Source organism: Miniopterus natalensis, chromosome 8 (genome assembly GCF_054644295.1).
Source record: "Miniopterus natalensis isolate mMinNat1 chromosome 8, mMinNat1.hap1, whole genome shotgun sequence".
Lineage (NCBI taxonomy): Eukaryota > Metazoa > Chordata > Mammalia > Chiroptera > Miniopteridae > Miniopterus > Miniopterus natalensis.
In genome coordinates, this window is record NC_142088.1 from 61,600,074 (window position 1) to 61,615,000 (window position 14,927).

The 14,927-nt window shown below is 40.6% G+C and overlaps 1 protein-coding gene across 4 annotated transcripts in view; it reads left to right on the forward strand.

Moving 5' to 3' along the window:
• The window catches only part of QTMAN (queuosine-tRNA mannosyltransferase), a 336,827-nt gene that overhangs the window by 307,787 nt on the left and 14,113 nt on the right, over positions 1–14,927 (forward strand). For 3 of the 4 annotated variants that reach the window (XM_087819871.1, XM_016196527.2, XM_016196526.2), the window contains exon 6: positions 4,185–4,294. The exons of the other annotated variant lie outside the window; for it this stretch is intronic. In XM_087819871.1, coding sequence (XP_087675997.1) covers positions 4,185–4,294 — 110 coding nt within the window. The remainder of the gene's footprint in view (positions 1–4,184; positions 4,295–14,927) is intronic. 4 annotated transcript variants of the gene reach the window in all.

A 14,927-nucleotide genomic window follows, 5' to 3' on the forward strand; every position in this document is an offset into this window, starting at 1 on the left:
ATGCTGATCTCTCCTGCCATGGTTGGGCTGTGGAAGAATGAGTTCCCAGCCAGACTGTTCCGTTCTTACCTAGTCAAGAATGTAGGAATTGTTGGGAAGCTTGGACTCTGACTCACCTTCTAGAATGTTTTATGATGAATCAGGTTTGCTTGATGGGCAGCTGTCAAATGTAGTGGGGGGGGGGGGTCACAGGAAATGAGGAATTATGCTGCTATAAACACTGAAAATGTTACAGAATTAAGCAAAAATCCTGCGAATACCCTTTTATGACAGAGTGTTAGAGAGAGGTGGTTTCTTAAAACATTAAAATGATTTATATTTTAAAAAATTTGTTAAAAATGATAAAAAGTATTGAAAAAAAACATATTTATGTACAACCCCTAGAGATAAACCCTGTTAATATTTTGGTATAGTTCATCCCAAATTTTTTTCTAGGCACACACATTCATTTGTCTTACGAAACAGAGCATATAATAAATACTACTCTGTCGTTTCCCTTTTACTTAACAGTATTTCTTAAATATCTTTCCATGTCAAGAAATATACTTCTACAACATAATTTTTAATGGCTCTATGGTATTGCATCATAGGTATGCATCAAAAAATATTTTTTTATCATCTCATTAGGTCGTTTAGAGATGGTCACCATTATAAACAATGCTGTTATGAATGTACTCTGAATTTCTGTGCACCTCTTTAATTATTTTATAGGGTAACTTTTCTAATTTGGAATTACATTATATACATTTAAGGCTTAATTATGTACATTACCAAATTGCCCTCTAAAATAGTATTTCAGTTTACATTCCTACCAGCAATAGATGAGAACAGGAGTGTTTTGGGGGCCTGTAAGTCTACGAAGTGTTTATAGAGAATTGAATATATTATGAATGTCTATTTAATCTTGACAGCTGTTGGCAGACAGGGTCACTCAATATATTTTAAGTCCCTCATCTTGTACGTAATGCTTTGTGCTAAAATCATAGGTATGGAACCCTCACATTAGACTTCTTAGGACATTAAGACAGATTCACATGTTCTGCTAAATGGGTTCATTAATATCATGGGTGCTGGCATAAGATCTATGGATGATCTGTTGAATATCTGGAATGAGTTCCTTGCTGGACAAAAAAATACTGAGCTCTCCCACTGCTATATCCATGCCTGGTTGTGTGGCTGTGGCTGAATATTTGTGTGTGTCTTTACAATTGTCTGAATGTTAGGCTATTTGCCACTTTTCTAAAGGGAAAAACTTTCAGCTAGTTTGACTATGGGACATAGAAGAAATCGTCGGGTGTCTGCTTATGTTATGTAATCCCCTAATTTAGCCATAAATAATACTTGAGAGCACATATCATGCGGAATATTTTTAGAAGTACTGCTCTTTTCCCACCCTTATAGTTCATCCAACAATTTTAATCCAACTCCCCCTCCAGTGGCTTCTTGATGTCAGAAAGGTGCCACCTTTTCAGGCAGCAGGCACGTTTCAGTCACCTGGCATCGGGAAGTCAGTCTGAGTGGTGTGAGGTGCAGGACTTGTGAAATTGTGTATGATGCCATCACTGGAAATCTCCTGAACTGTAAAAACCCACTTACTACTCACGGTCTTCAGTAACCACTCTTTCTTTCTTTTCTATTAAAAATGGTTAATGTTGACATTATTGCAGGTGTCCCCCTCCCTCCTCCCGCTTTGCCCACCTCCACCAGTTACTTGTTGTCAGCATCCGACTCTTTGAATTGTTAGGTCATGTCCCCCAAAACGATTCCTAACCCAGCACTGTCCTGAGTTCCTTTGCTTCCTTTTTGCCAGTGATTCACTGCCACAACCATCCGCACTCTCATCGGCGGCCACGGATTCAGGTTTATGCCACTTCCATTAACAAAATAACGTAGTTGAGAGAGTGCCTAGGATTATGAGAAACTTTATAAGGACTTTTGTATAACATGCCTCTTTTTCTCAGGGATGATCTTGGGAAAGAACATTCGTCCATATATTATAGTTTAAACAAAAAGAGGAGATTCATACAAATCTCTTTTGTGTTCGTATGCAGAGTGACTTGAATATGAAAGCTTTTGTTCACCAATAAAAAATGTCTTAAAAATACAGTAGGATTGTAATGCATTTATCTCATATAGAAACGCTGAAAATATAGGTTCATAAAGTCCGCTGCTTTGAGAGCACATTGGAATCTTTTAAGAACTACAGCTTCTGCCCGATTAAACCGCCTCCCAACCCCAAGCCACAGCTACTTTAATACAAAACAAACAAACAAACAAAACAGCAGGAAATATTTAGAATAGATATTCTCTTGGGGATCCATAGCCAAAATTTTTGGAACACAACATGAAAAATTTAGAGAACTGAGTGGCTAAATTTCCCTATAGTGTTACTCCCTCTTTAAGATATATTGTGTTATATTGTTTCCACTCTTTTCATCTAAGTATTTCCAAGAGAATCAGACTAAAAGAACATATTACAGATTAAGTGGCAGCTACTTGATTGATATGGTTGGAGATAGCATGCGGCGTACTCTTTACTTTCAAACTGTGTTGGGTCTTTGTTCTTGCCCACAGCAGTAGTGTAGATGAGAGCTATCCAGAAACTCCCCCATGGTACATATATGTAATCCGCACCGTCTTCAAAAGGGAAGAGCGCTTTGCCATTGCATTCTTTATTATTTGAAGTAAATCAAACAGAGAGCGCTTAAAACACATTGTTACTGATATCTAATTCTGTAAGAATTTACAATTCCATGAGATTAGAAATACCATTTTAGAATGTTAATCAGAAGATGCATTTGTTTTAATTCTTGATACTGAAAATATTGACTGAATTGTGAATTAACATATTTAGGGTTGCAGATGCCATTTTTCATAAGATTTTGTGAATGATGTAATTTTCATATTTTATATCGCAGTTTGATCAATTTACAGATTTATTTTTACATAATTAGTTGGTAAATGGGAAATTCAATTGCTGATATATAACTATTTCTCTGTAATATAGAAAATAAGTTAAAATTCTGAATTACAAACAAAAAACAAGTATTTTGAAGACATCTGGTCCACATCTGTCTGAAATTAGATAATTTAAAACAGTATAATTAAATGCAAGAAATACTAGAATATTCACACCTTAAAATGTAAAAAATAACTCACTCCATTTTAATGTGATTTCTTGAATTGGTGAATTTTTAATTTTATTTTAGTGTCCTTTAGTCTCTCATTCTGTCATTACAAAGAAGACTGACAAGCTAAACAAACAAAAATAACTCATGTTTTTCAAAGCCTCTATGAAATGAAAGAATTATCTTTAGTACTAACCTCCACTCCTAAGTTAATACTCAGTGGATTTAGACTCATGCCTAACCCCTTTTGATGTATTTATAATTCTCCACTCAATTATTTAAAATGAGAGATTAGTGAGAGAGCCTGTAATCTCACTTCCTAAACTGTGTGTTCCTTGTGGGCACAAAGGGGCTAAGTAAATGTGAGAGGAAGGTATTCACACTCCTGGAAAAGAAAAGCATCTTTGGTACTTTCTCGCGATCAGTAGAGACTAGTAGAAGACTAGTCTTTTCTTTTATTAAAAACCTGGGTTAGCCCAGCCGGGCGTGGCTCAGCGGTTGAGCATCAACCTAGGATTGAGGAGAATCCGGTTCGGTTCCCGGTCGGGGCACATGCCCTGGCTGCGGGCTCCATCTCCAGTCGGGGCGTGCAGGAGGCAGCCGATCGGTGCCAACTCTCTCACCATTGATGCTTCAGCTCTCTCTCCCTCTCCTTCCCTCTCTCTGAAATCAATAAAGACACTTAAAAACCAAAAAAACACACAACCCTGGGTTAAGTGGAAAATTAACTGTTTTAAGGGAAAGAAAACTACACTAGCCTTTCTATAACCTATCCAAAAAATGTGAAAAACATGATAGATTTCTCCTTTAATAAAGGCTGCAGACCCTTAAGACTTCAGTAGGACTGAAGGTTTGTATATGACAGTGAAATTATATTTATGAAAAAACTCAATGCTGATGCTGCAATATAAGGTGATAGGGGAAATCTCTGCTTGGATGCCAGAGGCTCTCCTAACAATAGACCATGAAAGGAATTGATACTGTGAGAAGTGAAAACACTTTTCCTAACATACACCCTAAGGTATCACAAGTTATATTTTGTGTGTTTATTTCCAGGGAGCACGATAAAGATCCAGAGAGTTTTTTTAAGGTACTAGTGCACCTTAAGGACTTAGGACTCAATTTCCACGTATCCGTCCTTGGGGAAACCTTCACAGACGTCCCAGGTACCTATTTTGAATTTTCTTGTGTGTATTTTTACAGATGGCATAAGCTCTACAACTTAAGTATTAATTTCCATGTTTCCCTTTGTTAGAATAATCAAGATGAGCACTGTTAACCCAAAGATTATACGATGGCATTAAAGTGGGATTCAATTAAAAAAAATACTTAAGTAAGCATTCTTTGACTTAAGTTGAGAATGTGAAGTCATCTCTTTTATCAAATATAGTTTATACAGTACATCTAGATGTAAATACAATATATTGCTGTAGGCATCTTAACACTTAAGGGGAGTGGAAATTTGTAATTGGATGTACAACCCCTCACCTCTGAGGTCATTGGCTTAAATCCTACTCACAGCGGCAATGGGTGAAATGCATGACCGTCTGTCAGGTGGCTGTGTAAAGCCTGTTGGTGTCACACTTGTTATGTAGAGTAGACCACAGCCCATATTATTTTTTCATTGGCCCCTCTCTGTTGAACTTGAAAAAAAACTAGCAAAAATCCTAAGCACTGAAGTGTTCATATTAATTAAGCTTTGGATGTTCGGCGCTTTTTTGTGTTTGTTTGTTTGTTTAACTCCAAAGACACAGACAAGAAAATTCGGAAATGACCTTTACCATAGTGCATTGTGATTCTTAAAGACCACTTAAAGTTTACCCTCACTTAGCGGGTGCTTCTTGATTTGGTTCAGAGCTAGGAACTGTACCCAGCCTGTACCTCCCAAGCCTCGTCTGATAGGGCTCATCTTCTGCCCTCTGGGCTTACGGATACCAGCCTTTCTTCAGTTCCTCTCAGGCCCCAGGCTTCCTTAGACCTTTGGACATTTGTCTCTTTGTTTCTATTTTATCCTTTTGATCTTAGCTCAGGGGCAGTTTCTTTTAATATGAAGCTTCACCATGGTCTCATAGCACCCCATACTTTTACTTCACTGTGTTTGTCTCCGTTTCTAAGCTTCTAATTATGTATAATTTTTTATCTCACCCCCCCCCCACACACACACACTAGCATGTAGGTGCTTCAAGGACCAGGATTATGTCTTTCTTGTTCTTTGCTGTACCCCAAAGCCAAGGGCAGTGCCTGGCACAGTTCTGGAACCTAGTGAATATATGTTGGATAAATGGGTACAAATAATGTAAACTTCCTGCCCTCAAGCAACTTATAGTTTTGTTGAAGAAGAAACATTTGTACGTAGCATAGCAAACAGGGAATGAAGTGCAAAATAATATAATTATTTGTCAGTACTGACATAGGTGGTTCAGAGTGGAATGTTAGATTTAGAGTATTCCAAAAGCAGGAACGACATGGGCAGAGCATATAGAAGCAACGTTTTAGATAGTGTATTTGAATGAGAGCAACTTCAGTGGCTAGTGCTGTGAGATCACTGATCTAAGTGGAATAGGAGATTCAGCGTGCGGATCTGAATAATTAGTAATATGTACCTTACATACGTAGGGTAAGGCCAACGTAGGGAAGGCCTTGACAACGAAAGTGAATTAAGTAAAGGTAAAAAATGAGGAGCCTCAATGTGAACAGCGAAGAAATATGATGGAAGCTGTGTTTCAGGAAAGTCTGTCCTGCAGTGCTCTGCAGGCAGAATCGCAGCGAGACCCTCCAGTGGTCGTCCCCCCGTGATTCTGTGAGGCAGTGGCTGAGAGCTGCGTGAGTGCGCTGACTAGAGAGATATACTCAAGGAAAACACAGAAGAGAATTTGGTTGATGGATGGCTGTAAAGAAAGAAGGGAGAAACAGTCAGCTCATTTGCAGAACTGCTGAGGTCAGTTTTGTTTGTGCCAGTTTCGAGGTGTTTGTGCGCAGACTGAGGAAGGTGGCTGGAGGATGTCCCTCGGCAGAAGGCTTAGGGCCAGTTCTACTATGGAGTGGGGTAGGCCACCACCACAAACAAGACCAAGATTTTACTCAAAGGGCCGTGTTCTTGGCATCACCATTGAGCTATCAATGCAGTATGAGGGTTGAAAGTGAGGTGGGGTGCAGTTAGGGGCACAAGTACTCAGGCCCAATCTTATCACTCACTTTGGCTTCACTTCAACTCATATTTGCTGAGCACTGTGGAAGGGGAATTCCACGGCAAGCAGGACTCGGTCTCCATCCTCAGGGACCTCTGCTTTAGGGAGACATATAGTTGAAGGTACCTAGGATGCTGGGAAGTAATTATTGAGTGCGCCGGAGCCCATAGACAGGGGCATCATATCTGTGGACATGCGTCTATTCCTCCTAGTCCCACTGGGGCTCCTTTCTGCCTTACCCTCTGGTCCATCTCTGTCATTTCAAATGTGAATTGACTCTCTTTGTGGCTACAGCACTTCACCTTGCACCATGGGAAGAGCCCAAGCTATACAGATGAATGAGCCTGATAGCTTTCCAGGCTGTGCTCCTAGAAGCCACCTTGCCAGGCTTCACTCCAGACGTTTCCTAACAGGCCAGTCTGTGTAACTTCAACCATTCTCGTCGCCACTCTGGTTTATTAACAAACACTTACTGTATGCCAGGCATTGTTCTAAGCCTGTGCTAAGCCTTGTTCTCCATTTTTCCCAGGTGGAGAAAGCAGGACATAGAGAAATTAAGTAGAGTTGCACAGCTGGGTAGTCATTTCACCATTATTTTAGGCTACCTTTCCATGTTCTTGTTTTCTGACCCAACAGTTTCTCCAAGTGTAAACATTAATTTTCCCCCAAGTCACCATCTAGCACTTCACAGAAAGGGTTGCCTAGCAGGCGTGCATTTCTTTGCCTGTTGTCTCTTCTAGGTGCTCCATTAGCTTATACAAAACCCATATCGTAAAACCAATTGACATACTGTTTAATATCAGCTGGGAGAATTACTTTCAATGCTGTTCACATTGGTAAGGAAGTGGTTTTCTTGTAAATATTTGCAATTATGATTATTATGCTATTAATTGCTACTGTTTATTGAACGTGTGTTCCTTACTTGGTCCTTTGCCAGGTTGTTTTATGTAATGCTCATGACAGCCCCAGAGGAGTAGGTATTATTGTCCCTTCTGCTGGGTAGAGAAACTGAGGCTCTGAAAGCCTCAGTCACTTAACTACGTTGCCTGTTAGTCAAATTTTTCTCCTTCACATACAAGCACATATGTATTGAAAAACCAAGAAGTATCTGACTACAAGACCATTAATTACTCTTATTTTCTGTTTTTATTGAGATATAATTTACATATAACATTGTATAAGTTTAACATGTACAGTGTGTTAATTTGATAACATTCATATATCGCCACATGATTGATTACCACCCTAGCTTTAGCTCAGACCTCTCTCACATCATCTCTTCTTTGTGTTGGAAGCATTAAAGATCTAGTCTCTTAGAAATTTTGCGATATATAACACAGTCTTGTCGACTATAATCACTGTCAGATCTCCAGAATTTATCCTTCAAGTTGCAAGTTTGTACATTAGTGACTCAATCCAGCTTCCTCTCCCTTCCCTCTCCTCAGAGCTCTTAGGGAAAGCTAGTGCACCTCTGAGTAATGCCATCGGTGCCAGTGAGTTGTACTGCCTTTTTTGATGAAGCAAACCATCTCCGTTATTTTTTTTTTAATGTTAAAACTGTAATAGAGCAACTTTGTAGAGTCTCCATATTGTTGATTATTTTTAAGTATATTTTAAGTGTTTTTAAATTATGCCGCAAGGTCTTTATAATCCTTTTTCTGAAAAGTGAGGTAGATTCAGAATATTGATCCTAGTTTGTAGCTCTCTGGTGTCATTCTTCCACTTGACCAAAGGGGACAGAGATCTAGGACAGTGACTGTTCCGAGTTCTTGCAGCTGGGCGGTGTGTGAGACGGGCAGTGGGTAGTGGTGAGGTTAGGAGGACAACCCGGACTCAGTCCCCTCACCCCAGCTCATTCCTATATGTGTTCAGTAGATGTTGTTTTAAATACCTGCTTTATGCCCAGCACTGACCTAGACATTTAGGATGAGATGGTGAATAAAGCTGGCATGCTGTAGTCCAGCTCCAGCACTTTATTCATCACTTGCTAGAATATTCCTTTAAAACATTAAAACGGATGTTCCTTGAACACTCAATTTGGGCCGGGTACTGTTCTAAGTCCTTCATGCATTGCATTACTTACTGTTCACAGCAGCCCTGTGAATTAGGCACTATTGCAATTACCATTTTACAGCTGAGAAAAATAAGGCACAGGGAGGGAGGTTAAGTCACTTGCCTGAAATCACCCATCCATCCAATTATGAAGCACAGTTCAAACCTCAACAGTCCGCCTCCAGTGCCATTGCTCAGCCTGTGCTCTGTGCGGAAGTCTACAAAATCATCCATGTTTTTTACAAGTGAGAAAGCAGGAGTGATAAAGGTGGGAAATTCCTGACCACTCATGTGAAATCATTTGCAATGGAAAGTTTAAAAAAAACACCATGAAACTTCATTTCTTAAACATCTTGCTTTTTAGATATTAAAGGGAACTCTTTTTTTTTTCTATCTGAAAGCATCACAAGAAAGGTCTCAAAAACAGTATGAAGTGGAAGTTATCCCAAATAGTACTTGGCACATATTTACTGTTCAATAAATGTTATCTGAATGAATGAAAGAATGAGATTGGTGGAATAGAATAATATAATTTATATACCATATCAGATATGTAGAAACCTACATTGAAACAATTTCCAAATACTAGACTATTACTGAATGAAAATAGAGAACCCTAAGACTCAAGGAAGTCCTAAGTGGTTTTGTATTACATTTTCTGTTTTACTATAGGTGACCTTGATTTGACATAAATCTATTTTTTAATCTCTCATCTGTCAGCTCTTACATCAGTGAGAAGAAGCTGGGTTATGCTAAGCTAGCAGATAACCTTACAATCTCATTGGTTTAAAACAAGGAAGATTTATTTCCTACTCATGCTATATGTTTATTGCAGGTGGGCAGTAGTGTTCTCTTGTTACAGTCACTCAGGGCCCCGGGCCTTCAGAGAGACCGGAGCTAGCACCACCTCAGACCTTGCCAGTTACATGCCAAATGGAAGGGAAAGCTCGGAGGGTCTTCCATGATCATCAGTGCTCTGGCCTAAACGTAACATAGGGCTCCACTCAACTCGTTGGCCAGAACTTGTTGCAAGGCACTGCCCTACCATAAGGGGGGCAGGAAATTCAATTCTGCTTTGAGCCCAAAATTGGGAAAGCAGAAATATTTGGTCAGCTACATTATTGACCACAATAGCTCTTTAATATGCCTCACGATCTGTGGCTCATTAGAGAGAAAAACAAGCTTATCCAGAATGTCTGCCTTAGTCTGGAGGAGTCTGTCCTGTTTGAGTAAAGAACTCTTAATAAATATTAAAGTATGGCCCATGGTCTTCTTGCTAGAGACAGCCCAGCTGGTGCCTGAAGACACTTCTAGCAACTGAGTCCCATTAGGCAGAGCACACATGAAGACCAGTTCCTCTGTGGAAATGGAGTTAATTATCACTTACTGGTGATGTGGCATTTTGGACAGCTTATGGTGTCAGTCAGGAGTGGTTTTGCCTCCACCCCCAGCGCACATTGGGCAGTATCCAGAGACATTTTCGTTGTCACTACTGTTGCAGAGAGGATGTTACTGGCATCTCATGGGTAGAGGCCAGGGATGTTGCTACACATCCTACAATGCACAAGATGCCCCCCACAACAAAGACTTATCAGACCTAAAATGTCACGAGTACCAAGATTGAGAAACTTCGATTTATAGGGATTGAACGTTTGGAACTGGGTTCTGTAGCTTTCTAGGTCAACCTCAGCCAATGTGCCTGTGAGATGCAAAGGATGGGGTGGGAAGGAGAGAGAATAATAAAACTACCTGCCCTGTCCACTTCAGTGAGTTAATGAGGATTTCTGCACAATTAGGTAATTTGGGGGAAAGTGCTTTCTAAACTACTATGCAGATTTTATTGTAAGACCCATGTACTTCCCTTTAGAGTTTGTATATGGACTAAGTCTTTAATGCATCTTAGATCCAAAGGAGACATTAACAATGTTAAACCTTAAAAGTTGATTCTTGCCATTACTATAATTACTTTAAATCCAGAAAATCGAAAGGTCATTCTGCTCCATAAAGCATCCATCAGACTCCATGTTGCAAATGAGCCAAGAGCCGAGAAGCTCTTCAATGCAAATATTTTCATTTTGGCCAGTTCTCATGACAAGGTCACATTGTTAGCCCTTGAGATGATTTTTTTTTTAAAGCAAATGCTTAAGATATCAAATCAATGGAATGTGTTTGTATACTTAATAATTTCCCACAAATGATAATTCTAAACAAAATATTTTTTTCTGTGAAGAGCCAAAACCTTACATCAGGGTTCCTCTTTCCCCACTGCAGACGTGGTGTGAGAAGGGGTTTTAGATTTAGGCATGAATGGGGGGCAGAAAGGTTGCAAGGAAGTAAACGCCTGAACTGCAGTTTTGGCAGACAGAAGTCCTTCTGGTTCACCTTTAATTTGAGGTTAAGAACAGTACGTGGAAGGCTTCTGGTTAGTATCTGGCATGACAACGGTTATTACTGTGAACTTGGCATATTCCTGATCCTTAGCTCTGGAGTCAAATGTTGGATAATTATATAACATTTTCCTCCCCTTCCATCTCCCTTTTCACACAGCTCCCAACTACCATCTGATTTTCAGCAGAACAGCTACATTAAGGGGCAAATAATAGAAAGGTTCTAGGAAGCCAAATAACTTATACAGGTATAAAATCTTGTTACCAGGGGAGCCCAGCAGAAGGAAAGCTATTAATATATTGATCAGTGTTGAATTATAAGATGAAATATATATGCCAGTAAGACTGAATTAACTCATTCACCGTAAACCATACCATTCCCCAAACCAATCCATTTTCTTTTAATTTTTTTTTTTAAATTTATTGCTATCTTCTCATTCCCCTGACAGAAGTATTTGCTGAGTTCCTATTGTGGTCTGGCACATGGTTCCTCCCCTCTAGAATCTTCCTGTCAGGGAAGCAAAATAATGTTTTTATAAGTACATCTCATTATATCATACACTTGTTTATATTGTAATATTTTCAAATAATTTTGAATACTTATTTCATAACCCTTGCAGCAGTCTGGTGACTAGATGAACAAGTATTAGCATCCACAATTGACAGCTAAGCAACTGATTTATATTGGCCCCAGTAAGTAGCATGGATCTGAGATTCTCAGTAGACAGAGCCACCTTCACATTTTTCTTAGAAACAGGCATGTAGTCACTTTCCCAGGAATATCACAGGGAAAGTCAGTTTCTCAAGAATCTGATTTAAAACTAAGGTCTTCTACCTCCCAGTTGTTTGCTGGAGAAAACAAAAATATAATGGGAAAGTAAGGAAGATTCAAATAAACGTAGGCACATATGTTCCTGACAGGAAAGAATGAACACTTTAATAGAAATGACAATATATCTTAAGATAATTTATGAATTGAGTAAAATAAATAACTTCTGTGCAATAAAGGGAGCAAAACAAAAAATTCATATAAGAAATTAAGTATAAATTTTAAACTTTATTTATTATAAAGTTTCAAAAAGCATCAACATACTGTTAAATACAATAACTTACCAAACCCTTGCTCTGTGCCAAGCGCCAGGGCAGGCCTTTTACTCTGGCATCTCGTTTTATATCACAGCAGGCCTATCAATAGGGACAGTTGCTGTCCCCTGTGCACAGATGAAGCCACTAAGGCTGAAGTTAAATACTTTGCCCAGAACCACACATAGAGATGATTATACCTAAGAAATAAATACTAAATCAAACTTTAGAGGGAAAAGTATTTCATTTTTTTTAGTCATGAAATAAGTGTAAATACAAAGAATTTATGAACGAGCAGTTGATTGTCCAAAGCAATAAAAGGAAAGGCGTCTCCTAACTCAGACTGGGCAGTTTATGGGGAAACGTGCATGTGTGGTGACGGCAGTGGAAATGATTATTCCTGAGCCATGCGGGTCACCATACCTTCTGTTTGACTCAGTAACTTTATCTCAGAGAACGGACCCCACGGAAATAATCCCCATGACTCATGGTTTCTGTTGCCCCCTTCCTAGATGTTGCCCTTATCTTCTGGGACCTTGAATCCAACAACGGGTTCCGATCGGTCTCCGGACCTTTGGACACTTGATATTCAATTCCTCCACTTACTGTGAGCAGTCTTCTTTCCAAACCCAGACCACCCAAGAAGAGAATCCCAATAATATAACAATACTAATAAGAATGTGTCGCAGAGATTTTCTGCAGGATGATCTTAAATTTCCTTTGTAGCAAACGAGCTTCTTCAAACCCCAACCCCAACCTAATCCCTCATGAATTCCAGTTCTCTCTGCCGTTTTCTGAATATGCCTGTGGCCGTACCTGCCTTCAGGTCTTATATTACTTGTTGAAATTCTCCTGCCCCTGTCCACATAGCCACATGCACCCCCTTTCTCCTTCTGGCAAAATCCCGCCCCAGCTGTGCTCCCCGTCGTGCCCCTGCCTGGCTCCCCTTCCTGATTGCTCGCAGCACCCAGACGCGTTCCCTCTGTTGAAGAGCATGCATCAGTCTTCACTGTGCTCAGCGGTCACTTGGCTCTATGGGGACTCTGGTGTCACTGAACGGAAAATTTTCGTGGGCGAAGAGGATGGCTTCTGAAACGGAGGCACCACCCAGAGCAGGAGTCAGCAAGACCCCAGTTAGCAGGACCAGCTCCCCTGGCGCAGAGCTCCCGACGCCCCCCACAAGGGCCACGCTCCCACTCAGTAGCTGAGAAGCTCTGTTTTCCTTTCTCGAAAAAGGCTAATTAACTCTGCCGCTCCCTTTCCCTCCCAGATGCTCAGGAGACCCACCAGCCACAAGTAACTGGTAACCACTGACTCCCATTCCTCAGTGTGTCCTGGGAGAATTGGTCTTTTTTCCAGTTACTCCCAGTCTTGCCATCCCTCGGCAGGACTAAACTTGGGTCCTGCTTGAAGTTTCTGCTGCAGCTTCTCTAAGTGGAATATTTATCTTTTATACTGAAACTGGAAAATTTGGAGCAACTCTCCAGGCAAGATCGTTTATCCATCCTACCGGGGGAAGACCATGAAGATTATATGTTCTGCGGTACAACTCCCCAAGCATCTCTCAAGAAATTGTGCTCAGAAGTCATAACGATGAACACATTGCAGAGGAAAAATGCTCTTTCATTTTCATAAACTGTCCTCGAAGTTTATGGGAGATGTGCACTTGGGAATGACACAGGGAAACAGATAAATTAATTAAATAATGAATGAGAAAAGGTCAAGACATTGATAAACCAATAAGAAATTAGAAACAGACCCTAATTTTAAAAGCCCGTAAATGTATATACGACTGCGGGTTGATAGATAGGAGGTCTTAGAATGTGGCTGCTCTCCACTGCTTTGGTGTTTTATCTTTTTAATTCCGATAGTTGTGTGTGGTCATGATTTGGAGTGTGGTATATAGTCCAAATAATATTTGCCCCAATAGGGGGCTATGGGGGCAGGCCTGCCTGTTTGACAGACTCACGTTTCCTGCAGTGCCTATCAGAGCAGCAGTCTGACAGAAAGCAGACAGCAGGGCTGAATGTCTGGACCCAACCAGCGAGCTTTTCCAGCTAGATCTCCCCTTGCGTCGGTGGTTACACTTGTAATGTGGAACCCATCACAGGTACCTGGTGGATGGAATGAACACCACACAGAATTTAGAAGGCTTGGGGCCCGTTCCAGCTCTGCTACTGGTGAGCCTTAGCTTATCATTCCTAAAACAAAGTCACCCAAAAGAGGGTACAACTGGAAAGGACCTGGGCAGTTAGGGTTCTTTTAAAATGGGGTGCTCATCCCCACTCCCAAAAGGGATTTCACAGTGACACTTTCTGAAATTTGGGTTGTGAAAACAGTAAGTATAATAATCACTCTTTTTCAAACCTATATTATTCCTCACCATCCTGGTATCTCTCTGTACTGCCAGTCCCACCCCCACCCCCACCCCCGGGCAGTTGAGAACCGTTAATCTAGGCCAGTCACAATCCTTCTAGCCACCCTTGGGCACTGACTAAAGTGGCCCACATTCCATCCTGTAAGCCTTTGCTCCCTTAAGCTTCCTAAAGATGAGCTCCATGTTTCTCTCCTTCTGCTCTCCTACCTTATACAGGAATAAGTTGGGCTGTGGCCAGGATTACTCAGTGTTCCATGAAGACAGCCCACGTGTCACTACCCAGAGCCCCTCTTTCCTCCTCTGCCCTGCAGAGCTCAGCGCATCTTCTTAAGCTTCGTCTCAACCACTGTCCCTGACCCCTAACGCAGGGCTGCTGCCTCCCTTCTTTGAACTCCCTGGGATTTTGTTTCTACTTAGCTATGTATTTGTCATGCATCGATAACAGTTAGAAGGTTCTTGAGGATGGCAACTATCTTATACAGCTTTGTATGACCTAGAGATCCTAACGCAGCAGCGTTTTCAAACCCTCAGTCATGATCATATTACCGTGGTCACCTAGACCTAGTATACCCATGTGCGGAGGCATATTTATAACCAAAACGAAGCATTCGTAACCTTACACAGATTCTTATTTGCATTTGCTGCACTCTGATGTCTTCGCTTTTTTTCTGTTCTATTTTGTTTCTTTTAATACTGGTCTAAATTGATTTCA